At 35.2% G+C, this 25,676-nt stretch overlaps 1 protein-coding gene and 1 non-coding gene across 2 annotated transcripts in view; one reads left to right on the top strand and one right to left on the bottom strand.

Moving 5' to 3' along the window:
* The first annotated feature begins 2,765 nt into the window (after positions 1-2,765).
* Trnam-cau (transfer RNA methionine (anticodon CAU)) lies at positions 2,766-2,837 on the top strand. The gene has a single exon. It is a non-coding gene; the product is annotated as a tRNA-Met (tRNA).
* A 6,266-nt stretch (positions 2,838-9,103) lies between these two features.
* Positions 9,104-25,676, bottom strand: part of LOC105224594 (synapsin) — a 149,754-nt gene continuing 133,181 nt past the window's right edge. Inside the window, 3 exon segments of the mRNA XM_049447333.1 lie at positions 9,104-15,312; positions 19,552-21,028; positions 21,101-21,268. Of these exon segments, the coding sequence (XP_049303290.1) occupies positions 14,936-15,312; positions 19,552-21,028; positions 21,101-21,268 (2,022 nt within the window). The 3' untranslated portion in view covers positions 9,104-14,935.

Raw genomic sequence — 25,676 nt, 5'->3', positions numbered from 1 at the left:
CAATATATGTATATATAAATATATAAAGTCAACCGAAGCTGCGGAAATCATTATCACGGGATATGAAGCCCAACTGTAAAGTCGTAGATCCACTTTAACTGGTAAATTTTGCCTAGGTGAAGCTCTGGCTAGTTTTAAAGCGTGTTTTTTATGTTCTTTGCATTGGCATTAAACTAAAGTAGATTCAAGATCAGATTTTCATGAAATTTTATTAAGATAATTTAAATTTTATTCACCCATTTTTGCACCAAATTATATAATATGCAGTCTGTCAAGTAAGAGCGTGGTCGGGTTAATTTATAAAAAAAATTATTTTATGAAACTTTTCCAATGTAACGATGCCAGATTGAGGTTTTCACTCAGTACAGAGCTTGCTGCGATGTTTGGGATCGTTGTCCTCCTGCAGAATCCAATCTTAACTTTTTCTGATGAACCATCGTTTGGCAGATAGCAATAAAGCCTTTTTGTAGATTTTTATCATTTTCTCGTCATTTAGGATGTCAGTAAAGAGGTACAAAGTCCCGAATCCCTGCTTTGAGAAGCAGCCCCAAAAATGCAACTTTATTCCATGTTTTACGGTCCGCTAAAAAAGTCTATTAGTGGAAGTTGACTAAGTTCGCGTGAGAACAGAACGTGCCCACATAGAACACTCATCAGTAAAAATGACTTTTTCAAAATCTCTATCAAAATTCTCATGCGCCCAAGCGAGTCGCTTTGTCACAAGTTTTTCAGTCAACAGAGGCTTCTTCATTGTGTTGAGCCATTTAAGATCATGAGTATGAAGAAGAGTTAGGATAGTTTCGTAGGATATATCTAAACCTTTTGCCATTAATTTTGCTTGTCCTTGCCGCAGTGTTAAAGCAGGATTCCGCGAAAACATATTCACTATTCTTTTTTCATCTTTTTTGTTCACTTTTCCTATCAAACCACGTTCTGGTAAATCATCGACATTTTTAGTCACTATATGTATATCGCTGTATCCACTTCTGTAAGTAATACCCTTGCGCAAACATTTCGAAACAGTTGTTAAAGTCAATTTCCGGAATAGCCTTCAAATATGTACATTTAATGTTTTCAATTGACTCAAAACGGTTTCCCCGAAGCGGTCGTTTTCCCGAAGTCACACGGAGCTAAATCAGGCAAATACGGTGGTTCCGGCAGAATATTGCTTCAAAATTTAACGAAATACTCACAAAGAAACAAAGCGACGTATGCTACGGTGTATTATGCAAAAATTCCAAAAGTTGTCGGCCAAGAGTTGTTGACTATATTTCCAGTCTCTTTTTAACAATAACTTCGCTCAAACGACGCATAATATTTAAATTTTATTTCTTGTTGACAGTTTGGTTGATCGAAAAGAATTCGGAGTGCACCATACCTCAATAATCGAAGAAAACAGTCAACCAAACCTTGATTCTTGTCACGCTTTGGCGAGGGTTTCGCCTAACATTTGCTACGTCATTAGGCCGACTGATCGTCTCTTTCCGAGTGTTAACCATAGATGGATCTAAAGGCTCATTAGTAATACGTTTCATGACATCTTGGTAGTTGGAAAGCATTGTTTCAAAGTTTTTCGAAAATATTGAGTGACTTTGGAACCAATCGTGCTTTCATTTTTCTTACGGCGAATACCATTTCAAAATGGTTTTCGCTGACGCTTCCAAAATTTGAACGAGGCCAGTAAGATCTCTGACCATTAAACGTCGATTCTCAAGCACCGATTATTATATTTTATTGACGTGTTGATCATCAGTTGATATTGCTGGCCGTACTGGACGTGATTCGTCATCAACGAAATTATATTAACTAGGCACGTATAGAGATTGAAGTAAGTCCGAGCCGGTAACGTAAGGTCACATTATTACCAAGAAATAAATATCAAAATTTTCTTTGAATTTCTTAAATATATCTTACAGAGTGAGCGATATTTTCGACACCGAGGTATACATATTTGACATCGCTGTCACGAAGAAATGTTCGACCAGTTTTAGATATAAAAAAGCAAGCTTTGGAAATGCAATATCCCAAATTAGTTGTTCCAGTGTCTTTTTTGTTTTTGTAGTTTCTAGATTTTATTACTCTCATGTCTTTTAAAATTAAGAATAAAACAAGCGGGATTATTAAAAAAAAATTAAACTTTTTGTGTCGATTAAAAATTATTAAAATATAGATTAATTTTATACTAAGTATTTTGAATCATTTAGTGGTCTATATATTAAATTGGTTCGACTACAGTGTCCACACATCGTAGAATGCCAAATGTCAGTGAATTTAGCATAAGTCCCTCTGTGAATCTTCATTTTCGGAATCATAACTTTCCGAAAATATTCTGATTCACAGTGACAACTAAGAACTTCCTTGAGTATGGAGACATCTAGCGGTCAAATTTTGGAAAATAATATGGGTTCCAGTTTCGAAACAAAGCTTACTATTCAAATATGATTTTGAGGAATACACAACTGCGCCACCTACTGGTTACAGAATCGTTTTTAGATATCAAATTCAAGGTGCACAGGTATTTGCAAGACAACTAACTTAGATTTGCATTCAATACCAAATACCTGTTCCAAAATGTTATAAAAGTTAATAAAATCAGTTTTTCCAATCACAGCAATTAGAGTTCCTTGTAAAACTGGTGCCACAAAAGAACAAGATTTGAAGGGATGATTTTTGAAACATGTTTACCCATACATACATATGTTCATGTATTAGTTTTTTTCTTGGCGAAAAGCGTATGGCCATGGTGTTTCGCAGGGTCGATAAGTAGCAGAGTGGCGCAGTGGAAGCGTGCTGGGCCCATAACCCAGAGGTCCGAGGATCGAAACCTTGTTCTGCTAATAACTGATTCAGTAATCTGTGATCTCGTTTTTTTATTATGAAAAATAACTCAAGCAATTTTATTATTTTCTCGTATTTATTTATTTCTATGTGTAACTCAGCAAAATTAAGTTATTAAAGAATAAATTGATCATACTAACATCAAATAAAAATAATTGAAGAAGTTTTTAATTACAATACAAATTTAATTGAATAAGCCAAACTCAGTTAATTTTGTAATTTGGTTTTTCGTTTAGGTATAACCACTTTCAAATAATAATGCTTGCAACAAATAAAGATGTGCTAAGTTCGAAAACTATATACATTTAGTATTGGGTATATGAGGGAAAGAGAATGAACCAAGAGAGTCCCTAAGCTATGTATAGATCAGCCAGAACATCAAAATCAATAAATTAGACTATTTTATCAGTTTTCAAAACTAATTCACATATGGATTTCATTACGGACACGGAACCTATGGTCATAATCGAAATTAAGAGACTTGAATAGGTATCATACATTTAAAAGGTGGAAAAAACGATAAGAGTAGGATGAAACGCATCGAAAATGGAAGATAATAAAAATTAAAGGAAAACGACTTTACGGACGTTTGTTTCCAAAACTAAAAAAAATTATGCGTGGCAAACGTTTTTCATCAAAATAAGAGGTCAGATTGGAGGATCGTTGGAGCAAGTGTATTAATGTTCGTTGAGATTATACTGAATAATAAACTGTATTTTGAATCATAGAATTGTGTTTTCTTATCAAACGGCAAACCTTATTGAACAACCTGGTAATCGGCCTACTTGGCGTAATACTCGCAACACCATCACCGATTTTGAGATCAAACATACATATATTAATGGATAATATTCGACCGAATATACCACGCCCAGTACGTAGTCAAAAAAATATAGCAGCCGCAGCTGAGAATGTACTCGAAGACCGTGTAGAGTCGATTCGGCGCCCTTCGCAGCAACTCGGACTGACGTATGGAACGGCTTGGCGCATGGCGCATTTTACGGTCCTATAAGGATTCGTTATCGAGTTGACCACTTTCAAAAAAAAAAAAAAAAAAAACAAAATATAAGAAAATGGCGTTGACTTGAAAAAAAAAATAAAAATTTTTGACCCGATTTTTTCGACCTTTTCGAAATTTTTAAAAATACCTCAAATCAAAATTTTTTGAAACACGATATAGTTTGTATAAAGAAGATATATACCGAATTTCAAAAGAATAGGTTCAGTAGAATTTGAGATATCATGTCAACCACCTCAAAAAAAGTAGTTTCGAGAAAAACGCGTTTAAAGTTTAGGAGATAATTCTAGTGAACACGGACGCCACGTCACATCGGTATCTATGAAAATAAGTAAAATAGGTAAAAATCCTTCCAAGATCATATTTTTGAAGGTCTAAGCTTTCAAAATATGCAAAAAAAAAAACGATTTTTTCAAAATCCTAGACCAGAATACCCCCTTAACACACATCGCATCAATCAATGGATTTATTGAGAGAACACTTCGATGAGCAAATAATTTCATGTTTTGGGCCGGTCGATTGGCCACCAAGATCGTCTGAATCACTCCATTAGTCTTTTTTCTGTGGGGATTTAATGAAATCTTTGCGGTAAAAGATCATGCCAGTTACCGTCATCCAAAATAGGACTCAACATAGGGACCATCTGAATTGTAGCCGCGGCCAATATTTGAAAGGGATAATTTTGAAAAAAGAAATGCCAAGAATGTTTTCTTTCGAATGAAAATAGACAAAGTTCAATAAATTTCAAGTTTCTGTGCTTTTTTTTAAAAAGGTAGGGATCCTCGAAATAACTCACTCTATATAATGCCTTTATCTTATATCCAAAGGCTGGTCATCCGACTGAGTACTTGCATTTTTTATTAATATTACAAATTATGGTGTTAGCAGCTAGCTTATAATATTTTGCAATAATTTAAACGATATACATCTAAGTCATTATTGGAAACTTACTTTTAATTTATCAAGCTTGTTAGCTGGAAGCTAAATAGCCAATCAACAACATCTACATTTCGTATGTTATCATTATATTGAATTAAATTATAATTTTTAAACTGCATTTTACAAAATTGTTTTATGTAGTTGTGAAAATTGTTTGTTTGAACCCTTGCGTTTTGAACCTTAACGCATTATGTCAATCAATTTAGCTCTTTTCCATCATAGCATTTGCTGTCAATATTTGAAATTTTTGCAAATCATGAATGCCAGCGATCTGTGAATTGGTATGGCATTTACACATACATATATCATACATGCTCATGCATATTCATATAATGTAATGTATGTATGTATGTACATGAGTGATACGTTCCAGCTGTTGGTCTTTATTGGAAGTTAAGTGCGGCAATCTCAGCAATCAAAGAAATGTTGCACGCTTTCTGAACTAAAACACATAATTTGATTTGAATAAAATTGCATTTCACAAACTAATTCCGGGGTTAAGGACACATGAATGAAAAAACAACAACAAAAATAAGAAAGTATAATAATTAAAATTAATTAAAATAAATCCATATTAGGTTTTCCTTTTTGTCGCTATGGAGTTTTTCATAGTTGGTCAAATCTTACTTTTTACGGTACTATATGTCTTAAAACGTGATAAGGAGCATGCATCAGCTTTTTTGAAAACTATGGTCGGACGACTTGCACGCCCACGGATTGGAATTTAAGTGTGCTTTGCCCAGTTCACAAAAAGGGAGACCTCACAATCTGCGGCAACTACCGTGAGATAAGCCTCCTCAACATCGCGTATAAGGTTCTATCGAGCGTATTGTGTGAAAGATTAAAGCCCAACGTCAACAAACTGATTGGACCTTATTAGTGTGGCTTTCGACCTGGCAAATCAACAGCCGACCAAATATACACCATGCGCCAAATTTGGAAAACACCCGTGAAAAGAGAATCGACACACACAACCTCTTCGTGAATTCAAAGCTGCTTTCGACAGCACGAAAAGGAGCTGTTTTTAAGCCTCGATGTCTGAATTTGATATCCCCGCAAAACTAATACGGCTGTGTAAACTGACGTTGAGTAACACCAAAAGCACAGTCAGGATCGGGAAGGACCTCTCCGAGCCGTTTGATACCAAATGAGGTTTCAGACAAGGCGACTCCCTTTCGTGCTACGTCTTCAATTTGCTCTTGGAGAAAATAATTGTAGAACTTAATCGATAAGGAATATTCTTTAAGAGTGTACAGCTATTGGCGTATGCCGATGATATTGAAATCATTGGCCTAAAGAACTGCGCGGATATGTCTGCTTTCTCCAGACAGAATAAGAAAACGAAGCGGGTGGGTCTGGTAGTAAACGAGGGCAAGACGAAATATCTCCTGTCATCAAACAAACAGTCGTCGCACTCGCGACTTGGCACTCACGTCATTATTGACAGTCATAATTTCGAAGTTGTAGATAATTTCGTTTGTTCGTTTAGTTTCGTTCGTAATGTCATATTGGAAATGCAACGCAGAATAACTCTTGCAAACAGGTACTTCTTTGGACTGAGTAGACAATTGAGAAGTAAAGCCCTCTCAAACTCTATTATTCCCGTCTTGCTATACGGTGCAGAGGCATGGACGCTGACAACATCTGAAGAGTCGGACTTTTCGAGAGAAAGGTTCTGCGAAAGATTTATGGTCCTTTGCGCGTTGGCCACGGCGAATATCGCATTCGATGGAATGATGAGCTGGACGAGATATACGACTACATTGACATATTTTAGCGAATTAAGGACAGCTCTGAAAGTATTCGACGCAATACCCGCCGTGGAAGCAGAGGAAGAGGAAGATCTCCACTTCGTTGGAAAGACCAGATGGAGAAGGGCCTGGCTTCACTTGGCATTTCCAATTGGCGCCACGTTGTGAAAAGAAGAATGACTGGCATGTTGTTGTTAACTCGGCAATCATCGCGTAAGTGGATTTTTTATGTGAGCTAAGTTCTATATTAATATCTAATCAATCTGTAATCAAGTTATACTGGACAATTTGAAATAAATAAATAAAATTTCATTTTGTTCATGCTTAAAAAAGTTAAACATAATTTTATTTATACAAAGGCATAGGGGACTAAAGGCATAATAAGTAGATTTTCGCACTGAATATTGCCTATTACTTTATGGTCACAAAAAATAGTAGTGTTCCAACTCGCCAAAGGTTTTTGCAGTTTAATGAGATGTGCTACTGCACTCAACATGTACTCCAGACATGGCACTTTCGGTCTATTACTTGTTCCGGGCCATGTAGATTTTTTGGGTGGAATAGCCTTCAAATCCATCAATCAAGATGCCAAAAACCATTTGCACCAGTTCAAAAATTTTTTGAGCGTAAAATCAGTATCTTCCTAGGTAGTTGGCAAAAGGACTGGATCAAAAAATAAAAAAAAAATAAAATTGCATAGCGAACCGCCCAATAGGTCTTCCTTTCCGAGTTTAATGTTAAAACGACGCTGTTTTGAGTTTTCACTTTTCTTAGGCCATGTGATCATTCAAAATGGTTTTCACTGATCTCTCCGATATTCCAACGAAACGAGTACCAGTAAAAGGAGATGATTTGATGCCTGTCAGTCTGTTCATGAAGCGACACTTGAGCAATAGTTTATATATCGCCATAAAATTACACTTGTGCCCAGGCACACCTAGCTCTTTATTTTTTCTCCTGAGTTAAATGTAAATTTCATTCAGGAGTTCCATATGAAAATATGTTTCAACAAGAAAACGACTATATTGAATATATTACTCTCTCTCTTTTTACCCGGAGAATTTCCCACAGTGTCTTAATTTTTATTTTTACTTTTTTCAAATTGAAATCTTGGGATTTTCCTCTACACGCCCCACAAGTTGTTTGCCTTTCTAAGTATTCGTACGAAATAATTGATTAAGTTATAGTTTAAAAGTAGTTATAAATAAAATATTTTTTACTGCCCATTTTCTAATAATACTTTTCGTAAATAATAGCAGCAATGGTAGCAGTTGTAGTTTTTTGATATTCTGGTAAATCCCACTGGACGGGGTTGAAAACCGTAACACCACAAAAAATTTGAAGTTTGTAAATACATCAACCGATTTTTTTGGATTGAGTAGATGGTGTGAATTAGTATGTTGTCATTTATATTTCGAGATTTGGCAATACCAGTTTTTCACTCTCATAATTGTATCATGAAGTTTGACATTTTTGATGTTTACATTCTCAGAACGTTTTGATATACAGACGCTATTTGTGTTGTTTATTGTAACTTAAAATATTCTTCTCGATAAAAAAAATAAAATTAAATACCGAACATTTTCGCGCGATTGAGTTTAATTCAAGCTTGGCGATGAAACTCGATTAAGGGCCAGTGTCTATATATGTATGGTGAATTCGATCGAAGTCGTAGACCACTCTAAGACGAATTTCGGGAAGGTCGACCAAAATCGGTTGTTACATCGGAAACTATTGAAACTGGTCGAGAGAAGTGTTAGAAAGATACTATAGCGGTGCTTCAAAACACGTCTATGATATCGTGAAAGATGATGAATTGTGGATTAACACGTACTCGTATGAGTCTGAAAGTAAACAACATTCGAATGTATGGTAGTTTCAAGATGAACCGAATCCAACGAAAGGTGTTCGCGCACAAAGCACTTCCAAGAATAACGCAGAACAGTAAATGCCGAGAAGTAAGTATATACACGTTTCTTTGTAATTTTAAAGAAATCAGCGAAACCAACCGTCGTAGACGAATCACTCTTTACCCCGACAATGCAAACTCTCACATACCGTCTGAGACAACTGAATTTTTGAACATTGAAAACATCAATTTGATAAGTCATCCACCATAAAGTCTTACCTTAGCACCCAATGACTACTTTTTATTTCCAAAGTTGAGTAAAAAATGGTCTGTGCGCATTTTGTTTGCATTAATGTGAACAACAACGTGCCGGAACCACTGTATTCGCTTGATTTAGCTCCGGCTTCTGGCTATTCAGCAAACTCAAGCGATCGGTTCGGGGGAACCGTTTTGAGTCAATTAAAGACATTAATAGTGAATCACTAAGCGCATTGAAGGCTGTTCCGGAAATTGACCTTAACAACTGTTTCGAGTATTGGAAAAAACTTTGGCACAATTGTATTGGGGCAAAGGGGGATTACTTTGAGGAAGAATACAGAGTCTTACTACTTTTTGCACGCAGTGGTTCACAAAATGATCGATGCTTTGAAATTGCCAAATGAAGCACGCTGCATTTTCGTCTGTTGGCAGCAAAAAAAATGAAACAGATTTTTGTTTTTCATTTTAAAAATGTAATATTTTTATTTATCAACTCATTATTGTATCCATTATATCCCATTATGCTCATAGTCAATCATCATATTTAATAATTGTAATAATCATATTCATAGTTGTATGTATGTATATATGTATAATGCTTTTCATTTTTGTATTTGTATTTGTAATTTGTGTTAAGTATACATGCATTTTGTATAATATTTATTTATGTAGTCACATTCAACACATACATGTTTAATAGTACATAATAGTATATATAATTTTTTCATAAATAATTTTTTTTTTGCGGTTTTTCTTAACTTGCTTTTATAGTAAATATTTGCTTTTGGGAACAACTGCTGGGGGGTGTCGCATGATTTTGTGAAATTTTATGAGTTTTTCCTGCAAACTGCGAGTTTTTCTTTCTTGAGGAAATGTATGATAAGGGGAGTGGTTGTGTGTGTGTCCTATAGGAGTATGTATGGATGTGTTATATCTTTCGCATAATATATGAGCAAATATTTGTATATATGTATGTATGTTTCTTCTGATATATGCGCGTCGGTGTAATATGATGTTATATATGTGTATGTATATGTACGCTTTGTATATGCATGCATATATGATTGCATAACGATAAATGCAGCTTTTTTTCGGGGCAAATTCTTTAATTATGACTCTTGTGGGTTTCTTATTTTTATTTAGTGCATTTGTTTTTGTATTTGCGTTAGCTTGTTGGTGCGTTTTTTCTCACAATTGCCTATAAACTTTCATATTGATTAACTACAGTTAATTATTTAATGCTAAATATCATAAGTTTCTTTTTATTTTGTAAATAAGTGTAATTGTGCTAATAACTTTGCTTGCTTGTTGTTGTTTTTGTTCCAATATCTAAATTTATATTTGTTTGTTTGTTTGTTCGTATGTATGTATATTTAAGTTAATGATGTGTTGTTGTATGATAATGTTTTGTTGCCTAACGTTTTGTGGAGTATACAAGAACAACATGAATATGTCTGATGAATGTACCTATGTATCCTATACAGCTGTGTGCATTAATATGCAGTTAGTTTTTTTTGGAATTTTCAGCGACTGGATAGCGTGCAAACACATTTGAAAATTTTTATAATTTGCTTTCTTATACTAGTTAATAGAATATATTTGTATTTGTATAATATTAATAAAAAATTTTTCATAAACATTTCCATCAAAACATGTCACATTTAAAGGGAAAAAGTGGGGTTAGTGTTGATTTGAGGAAGAAAACATTTAATTAGGGTATTTTGAACTTTTTCTATAACTGGATTGTAAGTTAAATGGTTAAATTTGTAACAACACAATTTTTTTTGCTATTTTTATATTATGCTTAAGCTATATTAAGAACTATTCATGTATTTTTGGCTAACTGTACTTAGGGTTCTTATATGTAAATATTTATTTAATAAAATTTCTGCTATTAGCTTTAAACACAACCAAATAATATATGTGTGTATTTGTGTGAGTGCTTGCATAACAAACATTGCATAACATTAAACACATTTAGTTCCTAATTTATTGATTACAATATACTTATTTTATTTTTATTTAATTTTTTGTATTTTTTGAGAAAAAATACTTACAATAAAAATTAAAAAAATAATAATAGAAAGTCGAAAAGCTTATGAAAGCAGAAACAAGAAGACGACGTGAAGGCCTGAAGCTTTGAAATATTGTGGAATGATTAGGTTGTGTTCTTTCTATTAGTAAGACACTCTTATACCTATGTCGCCTTACCATAATCATCGATTAATTAGAGTAATTTAGAGCTTCCATTCTTTAAGTAACTTGCTAGTAAAGTTTCCATTTTCGCCCCAAACGTATTTAAAATATTTTGTGTGCATTAATTTTTTACTTACATAAGCTTTCTTATCATAAGACGAAGTCCTTAACTTTCACAAAAGCAGGCGAAAGCTTTATTTTCAAAAAATAAAACAAATAAATTATTTGAGAGCACAAAGTGAAGACGTGAAATTTTTGTTAAAGCATCCGGTTGAGATCTTTCTATGAGTAATAATACACTTAAACAATTACCTTACCCCAACCATCGATTAACTTTTGAATTCTGCGGAGCTTTCATTCTTTAAGTAGCTTGCAAAAGCTTACTAAAGCTTCCACTTTCGCTCCGACATGTATTTAAAATCTGTTTTGTGCATTAATTATCTAATTATAAAAGCTATCTCTTCATTATACGAGAGCCTTAAAGGATCGCCTCATTGTGAAATTTCCGACAGATCGATTTTGGTTTGTTGCATTATCGGAGAGTATACACTTGATATCGAAATTCATATTACGGCCGCTATAGCGTTTCTTGTAGTGGGGAACTCCAATTTTAAACGCGTTTTTCTCAGAATGGTGCTTTTAAAAACGGTTTCCACTCTCAAAGGAAGAGTTTTGAAGATATCTAGATTGAAATTGGAAGCTTTTATTTATTTTTTTTGAAATCTTCACATTTTTTTCTACGAAAAACTGTCAAACAAAAGGCGAAATTCGATATTTTTTTGTTCAAACCGCCGCCATTTTGTCAAATTAGCAATTTTAATCAAAATTTTTTAGAAGTAAGTACACTAAGCCGTTATAAATGGAAGCTTACTAATAATGCTTTTCGAAATCGTGAGTAAACTATTTCGGGAACTTTTAAAACAGTTTACTTAAAACGCTGGTACATTATTTAAAAGCTTTTATGAAAATTGTCCATAAACTGTTTTAGAAGCTTTTATGAAAGTTACTTAAAATGCTTTCGAAAACGTTTATTAACTATTTTAGGAGCTTTTATGAAAGCTTATATATAATGTGTTAGAGTGGTTATATATAATTCGAAAATCTTTAGTAAACCATTTCAAGAGATTTTATTCAAGATTACTTATAATGCTTTTCAAACTCTTTTAAAAACTGCTTTGGAGTTTTTATAAAAGCTTTTAAATCATGCAAATAAAGAAAAAGAAGATTCTTTGTGCCTCCACTTTTCAAACAATGGTTTTCAACAAAAAATAGCTGCATAAGCTTATCAAGCTCGGTATTTTTTTCCTACTTTGTTTAGTATTTGATTTTTATTATGCTTTTTTAAGTTCGTTGTGGCTTATTGCGGTTTTTATTTTCTCATTTTATTGTTTGAATCTTTTGAAAAAAAGAGTGTCTGTGGGTAAAGCAATGTTCTACGAATATTATTTGTATATCTGTATATGTAAGTGCGGTGTTCACAAAATTAATGATATTAAATACATTTTTTATATACTTTATACAGCATTTCAGCAACTCATATTTTTATGTGCTTATACATACATATATATTATATTTTAATTTTTGCTTTACTTCACACCAAATAGTTTTTCTGTCATTGAGTATTAGAGTTAATAGTAATTTATAATGTATTTTTCATTAGGAAATAAGTTAATATAATTTACTACCCCTTTTCTAATGAGTGATTGTTTATTATTTTTATTTTTATTTTTAATTTTAATTTTTTTTTTGTTTTTCTTTCATAATTATTTTTTGCATATATATTGTCTTGTGTACTTATACAAATAATCAGCGTCATTTGTGTTGTTGTTGTTTAGTGTCTCATGTTGGAATAACAAATTTTTATTTTGTTATATTATATTTTCATTTTTTTATCTTTTATAATGTGTTTTTTTTTAACCTTTTATAGTGTTTTTTTTTGAGTTTCGGTTAGCTTGTTTGTTCCATAGTATGTAAGTAAGTTCTTTATTATGAGTGTTAATAATTGTTCAGCATTAAATAGATTTCAATGATCTTCAGCGAATTGCCGTTTAACATTTCATAGTTGAACAACTTTCTCAAATTTTAGTATTTTCTGAGTTTTTGTTTTATGTTCCCATATTAGATTTCCTTAGTATATATGTATATATATATATATGTTAAGTAGTAATGCAATACAATATTTTTCCAAAAATTTCAATACCAACACATACGCCTCACATTTGTATAATTTATAAATTGCTTTACTTTGAATTAATATTTCTTGCAGATTTCGGGTAGTTTAACCTCACTTTATTTATGCTTTCTGCAATAATTTTTTTTCTTTAGCAACACTTTAGCTTTCAATTCTTTCACATACACCTAGTGTCAATATTATTGTAATGTGTTTGTATTTGTATATAGTACTCGTATAGTGATTTGTATGTATTTTTGTTTTTGTTGTTTTAAGTATTTAATGTTGAGTAGATAGGTGGTAGTTGTACGTGTTATTTAAGTAACTACTTTTGAAATATGATTTTCGAAATGTCGTTTATGTTTAGATGAAGTATGCTACTTTTAATGGCTGATAATGAAGCAATTGAATATTAGAGATAAATAGTTTGTAAGTAAAAGTACTTGAACGTTAAATATTTTCAATATTTTGCTAATATAATTTGGTTTAGTAGATGAGTTGGTTTTTGAGTCAAGGCGTCACAACGAAAATCGTCACTAATGTCTGTAAATGTTTAAAACTAAAATATTCAATATTAAGAATGATCCTTTGATTGCAATAAAATTGATTTTTGTAAGTTTTTTTGTTTGGAAAATTTAAATATTTGTAAAATAAAAAAATAGTATTTATTCATGGTTAGAGAAACAAGCTTATAAAATATACGTTAACAGAAATGATATACTTATAAAAAAGTAATAATATAATGATGTCGGACCAAACAACAATCTTCGATAAAACATATTGGACTTAATAACAGTGGATCGAAGTTCGAGGTTAAAGTTTGAGGGGGAGTACTCGGTCGGGAGCCCTCTTTCAACTCCTGTTTCTATGCATCCACTTCGATAACAAAACTGCAATACAAGCCTTGAGCTCGCTAACAGTAAGCCAAAAGTTAGTCAAGTACTGCATGACCAGCAGTAAAATGCCGAGGTGGCTGACCACAACCGAATCGTCAGAAATTGTACAGCCGATGAGTTTGAAAGAAAAATCAGCCATATACAAAATCCGTCGGGATGGGAACGAGAAGGATTTCGCCTGCCTTCGCACTCAGACGTTGGTTCTATGGGCTTCGAGCGAGCTCAGCAAGGGTTTGTCAGTAACCAGCATTTGTGTGGTTCCGAAAACCTGTTTTCCCAGAGTGAAACGTAACAGGTCCATTGAAGTATTAGGTCTTAGCAAGGCTCACATCACCGCATTGATAAGTGTCCTAATTGGACATTCACGGGTTGAGCCTAAAGCTTTTGTGGGACGCAGCCTGTCAAAATTGCAATGAAGAAGATGAGGTGGCAGTATCTACACACTTTCTACTATACTGTTCAGCTTTCGCCAGACTAAAATTGAAGCATCTCGATCGTCATACTTTTTAATAACCCAGCGAATGGGCTGGAATTGATATTAGATATTTTATATTACTTTTATCTTATTTTATACACTTTTAAGTTCCGTCGTTAGTTCATTTTCTAAAAAATAAATCTATTTTCTCCAAAAATTTTAGGAATACTTCAAACTAGTCCAATATGTTTTGATGTAAAATTACTTTGACAAAAACAAATTTAAACTAAGTAATAAAAAATTAAGGAAACCTAAAATGAAATTAAACTTTTCATCTACGCTTGCTTCTATGAAGATTTCTTTCCACTATGAAACCAGGAAACTTCAGAGGCGATAGATGCGCATGTGTATGTATTGTTTACTTTTCATATATATTTTTACTCCATTTATTCACTTCTTCTGACTTTTCTAAGTTCAAATTTGTATTTTCTAATAACTGGCGTTCGTTCATACCCTTATACAAATATATAATTTATATACCATATATGTATGCATACACCAGCCATTTAACGAACTTTAATTTTGCTACGATTCATTACCCTGTCCTACTTCAAATCCAATTCGTCATCCTCTTCGACAGTCGGCTTATTCCAACGATTCGTATTGCCAAACGAGTTAATGCTGCTAACACTGCCCGTTTTCGGCGAATCACTAAAATCGCTAAATGCCGCATTTTGTATACCCTCGTAGTTGCGGTACGCATTGTAGCTGTCATTGCCGTCGTTGCTGCGCTCGGATGTGACGCTCATGCTCTTGGAGGCGCCAAAGCGATCGGCCTTATAATTGGTCGGTGGACCGCCGAAGATGAGTTCGGCATCGGAGAGTGAACCGCTGGCGCGTGTGTACTTGCCATTACCATGGCTGGACTTGGCGTTGTTGGTGTCGCCGAAGATTATGTCCAAGTCGGATTGTTTGTTGGAAGCTGTAAGTAGCGGATAACTTATTAAACTTTACTCATTATGTGATTATGAAATTTATATTATGTTTACAAATTCTGTATGCGGTGCGTTTACAAAAATGCTGTTGCTGAATTTTACAAAAAATTCAAATTAGAAATACTTTAGCGCTAAATTGGTAATTCAATGCATAGACACTGAGTAATGTATGAGTGATGGGGATGAGTTATCAAAATATTGTGATGATTGTGCAATATTATTTATGCCAATAGCTTTAAATATGATCAATAATGAAATGCAAGTGATTTGAAACTTTGATAATGAAATGAAATCAATGTTGATGAGTCCGACTCCTGCCATTTGTTCTAAAAGCCTTGAAATCAACTGTTAGTTTTTCACGGGTGCTAAAATAACGCTACTTTGTCCTTATACCAATTTGTAGGATATATAATTGAAATTCTGAGAGAATCTTTTCCAGAGTATAGTATGCTAAAAATGGGTTAAATCGGGTCAATACTTCTCTTAACCCACATATACCTAATATAAAGATTTTCGAACTACCAGGTGACTTTATACCTCATATATCGGCCAACATGTAAGTTATCTTAAGGTACTTTAAAATAATTGATTTTTCTTTTTGCTTTTCGATAGTTTATATTTTCAAAAATATCTTGTGAAACCGTGAATACGACCTTGTATAGTTTTTGAATGGCAGCGTTCTATAGAGTGACCGCTCGCAGGTATAAATCGGATTCTTGAAACTTTAAACGCATTTTTCCCGAAACGGCATTTCTCAAATTTGCTGACATCATAACTCAGTGAGAAATTTACCCATCGACTTCAAATTGAAACTGAATATTTTTGAATATATTTACTATACAATGACCTAAGGTCTTGTCAATTTGGCATTAAAACAAAGACCTAAAAAAACGAAATTTTTGCAGAACTACTTTATTTTGTTAATCATTGATATTTTTCCAAAAATCGAAGGTCAATACTTTCAGCTTTAATAACCGTTTTGAATTTTTTTTGTTTCAGTTACTCATTCGGCCGGAATCATATCAGCAGTTGGGGAATTATTTTGTTTGGCACCTCCAAAGACAACACAAAATTCCGTTACTTTTCAATATTTTTGTAAAAAAAAAACTTAAAAAATAGATGAAAATATACCGTATTATACGAGTATCATGACAACTTCCAAACATTCGATGAAATACTTTTTTTTTTAAATTCACGAAAATCGCCAAATTTTTCATGGGTTACACTAGTATAGCCCCTTAATACAGTTGAGAGAATGTGTTTAACACAAACGCTGCACATTCGTGCTTGGAATGAATAAAATTGGGTGAAAACTCGCCATAGACCCCATCTAATAAACAAAGAATGAAATATCTATGTACATATAAATAACATTCACAGCTTGGAAGCGAAGGAACGCGGGCATACTCTGCAGGACCAGCTTTTACAGCACAATGCCATGAACTCGCTCGAACGAGTCAAACTGTCAATAAGGAATTCTTGTATGACTTTTAGCCAAACATGAAAAAAGAGTTCGCCCTCCCGCATGACTGTTTTCTATTTTCAAAACTGTAAAATTCGTTTCGAAGAACGCGCCATGAAGTCGTTGAAACAATTACATTCCAGCCAAGGCTTATAACAAGTAGCGGGCTATCCAAGCGGAGGTGCTTTTTCCAATAGCCTTTTACTGACAGATCACACGTGAGTCGTGTCAAGCTGTCATGTCATTTATATTTGGTATTGTTCGGGACCTGAATCTTAAATTTAAAGCGTACAAAACACAGCTTGTGAAAGAACTGAAGCCGTTCGATCTTCTCAGGCGTCATCGCTTCGCTCTATGGTCTCCTAAAAAGTTCCAAGAGGATCTCCAATGGGCCTTGGAGAAAAACATAACAGGTATCAGCCGCTAGTTACTTGCCGAAATGATCGAACAAATCAACGTATTCAATTTCTTAATTTCTCTAAATAATGCAGATTATTTCAAATAATCAGAAAGTGGAATCAGCGAGACGGTGTTTAAATAAGTTAACGAAAAATCTTTAATCAACTACAGGAAATAATTAAAAAATTGTAAAGGCATTTCATATGCTCTTCATACTCTACAAACTCCCATAGTGCCTTGTTAGGTTGCTCCTCTAAATTTAATATTACTACTAAAATTTATCATATCCACTTTGATAACCCATCCGCGCCTACTCGAAAGCTAAAGATACCGTACAGTTCATACATAAAATACATTTTGTAAATTTTTTCTAATGCAGAGTTCGCCAATAACAGTTATGTAGAAATGAAAAATTGCATTAATAAGTAGACAAAAAGACAAAGAAGCCAGCAATTTGTGCCGTCGTGTTTCAAATTACGCTTACGAAGCCTTCTTTATATTTCATAAAGCAACTGAAGACAGAAGCACTCCTTACTTTTGCAGTACTTGTACATATATATAATACTATATATTATGCAATGTGTGTGTAGTAGTTAAGTGGGTGAAAGTGCCGCGTGTAGAGTGCCCAAAGCCAAAGAAAACAGTTATTGCGGTGTTTATGCATTAAGAAGTGTTGTTCTCATACTTTGAGTAATACGAAATCAAATAATTAAGAGTTCGAACTGCGAACTTAGACGAATTTACTTTACTTAAAGTGGTGGAGAATTTCACGGTTGCCTTTGAAATAGTAAAGTTTGTAATTAATTTGAAGAAAAATATTTACATTTGAAATATTTTATATTTTTTTTTATATTTTTATTATTATATATTGCAAAGTTCCAATGTCAATTTTTAGGCTTACAGCTACTTTTTACGGTTAAGGAATGCACCATTTCACGCGGCATACCGTGAAAAACCCTAGGCTAAACACATAGTGGCGTGAGAAGTAAAACATCACTTCTGAGTAAGACAAAAACACTATTTTTTTTGTAATATTACAGCAAATACTTTTATCTTCGTTTGCTTATGCCTTGTTCCCCACGCTGAGTTGCTCTTCACACCACTATGCGCTTAGCCTTAGCACGTATTATTTTCGATTAATAATTAGACATTCAACGAATATAGTGGATGCAAGAATGTCGTTTAATTTTAAGGAAAATAAAAATATAAAAAGATATTGCATATTATATATTACTTTAGTGTTTGTCTAGTTGCAGGGTTGCATTTATTCAGACAATTATGAACTTACGAAACACTGGCTTTGTTGCTTTGCGGCGACATGCTTCAGTGCGGCATGACGATTGAATACAACAATAACAAACGTATAATATATTGTAGTGTGAATCGAGTTTAGTTCGTTAGAGAGGAGGACGGAAAAGCAGTTATGGGCGTGTTGGCGTAGGCGTTTAACGTTGATTAGCATAAAGTAGAGTACAGTAGAATAGAAATATTGTTGTTTTTGTCTACATATAACTAAGTTGCCTATATGTATGTGTGTAAGTACATATGTGTCGAGGAAGGATCTTGAGGGTGGCACATAATTTTAGAATTTTCTTTTGGGGCTTGTTTCTTACAACTAAAAGTTCTTAGGACTATGAGTTAATGGGATATTAATGAGTAGGGCTGATTTCCTTGGTAAGCGGGCGCGTAGAAAAGTGGAAAAGTTTTGGCTATATTTGATGTTGTCTTAATTGTATGCAGTCATATTTGTGGTATGTATCAGAAATAGCTTTACGTTTTGAGTATGTTTTTTAAACTGTTAATATGTTTATGAAAATATTTTTTTTTGCTTATAGAAAATTTATATGGTTTTGGCTTACTCTTTAGCATTTCACTGCTCTAAAAATAAATCTTAGTAGTGTAGGCTAGATTTAGGCGCTGAAGTAGTAACCTTTACTTATAGTCAATTGGTCATAGGTTGGCTTATAAGCACTTTCCCTAGTTTGTTCTCGCTTATGAGAATATTATTGTTAATATGCTTTACTCTTTTCAATTCCTGCTCTTAATTTGAGGTGAAAAAATATTTTCTCTGCTAATTAGTTTTGCGCTTATTTGAGGTTATGTAATGATGCATATGTGAACTGAACTATGAGTATGAGTAAAGTGATGTATTATGAGCTGATAGAAAATATACATTATTTTTTCTTTGAATAATGGGTTAGTATGGCTGATATGTTTTTTATTAAGTAGTGAATGAGCCTTTTAGAATTAAATTGGCACTGCAGCGCTGCACGATCGCCTCTATATATTATTTGCACTTTGCTTTTCGCTTAAGACTTTCGTAGTGTTAGACTAACGAGCAGTACGCCCACGGCCAGATAATTACCATTGCTCTCGGAGCGCGAATAAGATGGTCGTGTGTACGATGGCAGATCGGCTGTAGTGTTATAAGCGTTCGAAGCAGGGCTTGAGTTGGATGCATAGCCGGAGGTATCACCAGCTGCTGGCAAATTGGCGGGCGCGCTGTAGACGCTTGCCGAACGTATGCCCATCTTCGATTTCCAATCTGGGCCACCGCTCGTGGAGGAAGTAGCGCCACCAGCAACGCCTGTTGCATTGTTATCGTCGGCAAGTGCACCAGCAACAGGGGCGGCATCGCTGCTCGGACCAGCTGTTGTGGTGTTTGTTGTGTTAGTATCCATGCGTGTAATGGTCTCAATGGAAGTTGAGCTGCCGTAATTGAAAGTACGGTTGTCCTTGCCGGCGCTTGGTGGCGTGGTCGAGGTTGAGTTGCGGTAGCTGCTGCTAGCGATAGCGCCAGTCGGTGGTGGCGGTGGTGGTCCAGTCGGCGGTGGTGGCGATTTAATGCCCACATTACCGTTACGATTGATGCGCGATGAAATCGAAGAGGATGAGATCGATGAAGATGATGTGGTGGATACGGCGCTACCGATAGTTTGATTGGTTGCGGAAGTTTTTAGTGCGCCCTTATCGAAGGGATTAACGCGCTCTTGTGGCTCAAAATTGGTGACTGGCTTGTATTTGTTCTCTTCTTGGAATGTATCTAAAACGCTGGAAGATGGCTTGCTGCTGTAGCTAGCAGCTGAGCTGGCGCTAACGCTCATACTGCCCGCTGTCAATGTGGAGTTCGTCGAGGTGTCCGAGCGTGCATCGTATGGCTTCTCTGCGGTCAATTTGGGTGATGGCTGTGCTGAGATCACGTCGGAGGCGACGCTTGAAGTGCTGCCGCTCACCGACTTACCACCGGCGCTTGCAAATGAGAATTGCTTGCCTAGAAACGAGCCGGTACTGATGCCGCTTATGCCACTGCCGCCTGCACTGCCAGGTCCACCGCCACCGCTGCTTGTCTCGCTAGCTGTTCTTCCGCGTTTCTTGTTCGCTAATTCCTACATGTCACCAAATATCCCCGCAAAGGTCTTACGCAAATTCTTCATTGTATCCTCCGCATCTTCAACAACGGAACTCTGAGTTTGCGGAGGACGTGTCGAGACCCTCGAGGCCGACGACACGCTCGATGCCTGCGATGTTTGTGAATCTCGACGGACCACACCGCCCGCGCTGCCAGGTACACTGGTCGGAGCCGGTGCAGTTGGCTCCTCAGGTACCTCGGAAATGCTGCTGCGACTGCTGAGACGTCCTATTGAGCCGACTGCTGGTGAAGTGCGTTCGGGTATTGGTGGTGGACCGCCCATTGGAGCTGGGCGTGGACCGGCGGGTGCCGGTGGTGTTGGTGCCATATCCTCGGTAGGACTCTCACCACGCGAGGAAATGGATGAACGTGATGGTTGACGTATACCATGTGGTGGTCCACCGGTCTGTGCCATGCTTGGCCGGCAGACGTTCTGAAATGGTTTACATGTATGAGTTGTAGTTCCAGTTCAGCTTTCCATTAATATAATATGTAATATACTCACTTGCATTCGTGCCGAGACTAAGTCGGCGATCTGGCGCCGATCTTCTTCCTGACTATCGCCAATTAGAGCGAATGTACAATCACAAGCACTTATTATGTGCTCGCGGCCGTCTTTGCCGACCACCACGGAAATGCCGCATACCTCCATGCCGCCAAAGAGCTCGGAAATCTGCAAATGTTTAAAAATTTAGTCATACAAGTTGCTAATGCACTATGCTGTGGACAAACATGCGGTTGCTGTGGTATACATGTGTTTGCAATTTGCAATTCGACCGACTTCTGTTATGCATTAATCAATTCGGGATTGCGGGCACGACTGGCCTAAAGTCTCCCTCTAATAACAACTAATGATACTGTGTTTGCCCAAATCGCAACACATTACGATTTATCGTTAGTGAGCTTAGATTGTTTATTTGTAGCTTGTATACTCATATGTAAGTATTTAATCGAATGACTGCGGTTCGCATTGCACTAACCCCACCGCTCTCCTGCTGACAAATAATACGTACATCGCTTGCTAATTCATTATTCAAAATACGCAGTTGATCGTTGTTGATATGTGGCCACAACAAACACCCCTGTTGGGCAACGTATCTGAGCTTATCGATTTACTAGTTCTAGCTATGTATGAGATGTATGACGTATACAAACTTAGAATTGTTATTGGTTGAATGACTTACACTGATAACACTGCTTAACGAATTTGAAGCAAACATTTGGGACTGGTGTGCTAAAAGGTGTCCTGCCTACGAATTTGAGTTCACTTTAGTAAATGGAGGTGGCATGACCACTACACATCTTGACTACAATAAAAACCTAACATTTTAGGAAATGTTGCAAAACGAGTAAGAAACAGCCTTTAAGAGCACAGTCGCAAAATGATGGTGAAAACTAGCGCAATTGAACCATCCCAGAGATGATATACAGAGCTTTCCAATAACAGTGATACGATTTCTTAAAAAAAAAAACACACACAAGTACCATCGATACAATTAAGTTCTGAATATAACATCATACAAATTGCCTCCACGACTTCTTTGACAGCAGCGAATTCGATGAACGCAATTTTCGAGTGCTTTTTACCCTCAATAAAGTCGTACTTCAATCTTGAAGTGAACCTGTTTTATTGCTAAAAACAAATGACTTCAAATGACTCTGAAGAAGTAATCTAATGATCTACTTGGAGGTCATTCAATATCACAATTTCGTGAAATAATCGAATTTTAAAACTTGTCTGGCCATAATTCGGTTGTTGCAAGTGCTGTGTGGCACGTAGCCCCATCTTGTTGGAACCAGATGTTGTCAAGATCGACTATACCAATTGGGGCTATAAAAAGTGAGCTATCATCGATCTAAATGTACCGCCCTCTACTGACAGTAATGGTGTCAGCAGCTTCATTTTAAAAGAAGTATGGACCGATGATGCACCAGACCAAAAACCGCACCAAACTGTCAATTTAAGTGAATAAAATTGTTGTTCATGAATAATGTGAGGATTTGCTGCGCACCTGAAATGACAGTGCGCCACTCAAATGAAAGTGATTATCGTTTTTAAGTTGTTTCAAGTGAAAATCAGCAAATTCACGACGTTTACGATGGTCTAATGGTTTCAGTTCTTGAGTTAGAACAATTTTATACAGATGCAAGCCGAAATCCTTTCTCCGCCAGGTTGTGGCTTGAGACAGCCCCAATTTTTGTGAAAGGCTTGGAATCCACAACTTGCAGTCTTCTGCAACACCTGCCTGAACGTCAGCAATATTTTCATTTCTTCGAGCGGGTCTTTGTCTTATCGCCACTTGAACATTATGTAAAGAAAAGAATTACAGATCATGACATATTAAAAATGACCGCAACGACACTTAGAAATCATATCATCCGTATTGGTAAACCAGGTATAGGTTACTAGAATATAGGAAAACTACATATGTGTCATTATGATGTTCTTAAAGCTCAAAAGAAATTGAACCAACTGAGCAAGAGCTTTAAAGCGTCCAGAAAAAAAACTGAGCTTTGCTATTAGAACTAAATTGATATGATTTTTAATTAGCCGTAAGCTTCAGAAGTTTGACTGCTGTCGGATCATTACTTTATGAATTATAACATTTGGAGTGAAGCAACTTTGGTTAAATTCTACAAAATAATTTTGGATGACCGTAAAGTGAAGTTTTTCGAGATAGCAGGCGCGTTAGATATATGAAATGAATGTGTACATCATATTATTCACGTATATTTGGGTATGAGAAAGCTCTGTGCGAATTGGATGCTGCGCGAGCTCACTTTGGCCCAAAAACAGCGACAAATTGATGATTCAGAGCAGATTTTGGAGAACTTCGAAGCCCGAGGTTTTTGCATCGATATGTGACAATGGATGAAACATGGCTCCACCATTTCACTCCGAAGACCAATAAACAGTCATCCAAGTGGACTGCACACGATTGTTAAGATTTCTCGAGAACCACTAAACCGATCTTCATGAAGTTTTACATAGGTCTTTTAGATACAATTCTTAAAGAATGCCGAGATATGTCATAGAGAATTAAACTTGTACTAGTAAAGACGTATCAGTTATTTATGTTGTAGGCCTTCAATTGTAAGACGTTGACAACTTAACCTAAAATTTCGAATAAATTGAGGTGTTAAGGAGAATTCTAATGTGGTAACATTTCAACCGAAGTTGAGTTGGGTTGTAAAGAGTTCAATAATTTACAATACCACCCCTCGGAATATATCTCAATTCCTACGAAAGTTGTCACTTGCTTGAACGGATGGCCGGAGAGGCAGACATTCTAAAATCCATATTTTCACAAGGCTTGTCAGTTTTACTATATAAAGAGTGATCCAAGTAGAGGTACTTTTTTCAATAGCCTTTTTTAACAGATCACGCGTGAGTCGTCATGTTATTTTTGTTCAGTATTTTTTGGCATTTCATCATGCAAAGACTTATGTATGTCTGAATAAAATTTACAAATCGTTCAACTTTATTGCAAAAATTCAGGTTCTGTAAATAATGTTTTTTGAAAGAGATAATCTTCAAAAAAGAAATGTAATAGCGAAAGTAATAGCGAAATGGACTGCCCTTTATATGTCAAAGCGCTTACGCCAAAGACGAGGTTTAGGTAATCTGTATCAAAAACTTTGAATTCTCAATTTGAATTATTAACATAAACCTATAAAATTTTCAGAGCTGAATCACGATTGTTATTTAGCAGTTATGTTTGATGCATATGCATAATAGAGCAGGTATTTGCATTTACTGATGCTTGTTTCAATTTATACAGATTGGCATTTACTTGTGTACGTATAGAATACATATGTATATACATATGCTGTTCGTGCATAATCCAGACAACATCGACATTCATATTTAGTGTATTTTGCATGTAAATTAAGTAGTAAATACACAAATATACAAGAGCATAGCTACATGACGCAAGCAAGCCAAGTCACTTTATGCCAAAGGTAAAACAAATCCTCACAGCAAAATGCCGATGCCAAGCAATGAAATGAGTCATTTGACAGGCATTACCATTTAGTGCAATATATTCTAAATATTATTAAACTATCAATAACACATGCATACAAACTGACATTTTTATACATATGTACATATTTTTAGACAACATATGAGCAGTGCAACTGGAATTGGTTTAGGCAAAGCGCCAAAGCACGCGCTTTTACATGGTTTTATTAGGAAAATGTCCGATTTGCCGCCTTTGAATTGAAGGCAATGAGATCTAGAGGCAGTGCAACGGCTATTAAGTGCTGTGGGTGTGGTGTAGATTACGTGCAAATGCCTTGTTTTTGACAACAATTACATGGCATGTGGAAGTTTGTATGAGAAACTGTTGCACTTGACTGCAAACGAGTGATTTTAGTCGCAAATGTTCAGGTTTCCTTGGGTTTCTATTGCCCGTATGCCTTGAAATTAATAGAGTTAAAGGTATTTAAATTGGTGTTGCAAATTTATTATTATTAATTTTGTTAAGAACACTCACGCTTAAGTGCATTTTGATATATTGTGCTTGCGCTTGGTTATGACAACCTAAAGTGGCACTTGAAAATGTTTTTCGGCAAACAGTGGCTCGTGACATAAAGTGGCTGGCGCTTTACGGCTTTTCTTGCTTTCGCTCAAATTAATAAAATATTTTTTTTATTAGTTAGTAGTTCAAGAAATTATGCTGATATAATTTTTCAAAATATTTTCAATATTTTTCACTAAGTTGAATTTAGTTTACCTATTAAGGAAAAATATCTTTTATGAATATCTTTATCTTGATTGGCCTGGATGTCATTTATAAGCTTAGTGCTCCGATCTGAATAATTTTTTTGAAAATTGTGGCGTTATCTTGTAAAGTGATTTGTACCAAATTTCGTGAAGATAATTTGTCAAATAATACAGTTTTCGCCACAAAATCTTGAATTTAATCAACCAACTTATACTATACATTGCAAAAAAAGTGACCCAAAAAAGTAACTGGAAATTGTAAATAAAACGCAAAATATTTAATTATTCATCAATATTTTTTTGTATCTGTTCGATCGACAGAAAACGGGCCCCATGGAGCGGCAATTTCGGT

This window comes from Bactrocera dorsalis, chromosome 2 (genome assembly GCF_023373825.1).
Source record: "Bactrocera dorsalis isolate Fly_Bdor chromosome 2, ASM2337382v1, whole genome shotgun sequence".
Lineage (NCBI taxonomy): Eukaryota > Metazoa > Arthropoda > Insecta > Diptera > Tephritidae > Bactrocera > Bactrocera dorsalis.
This window is presented reverse-complemented; position numbering and strand designations above follow the sequence as displayed.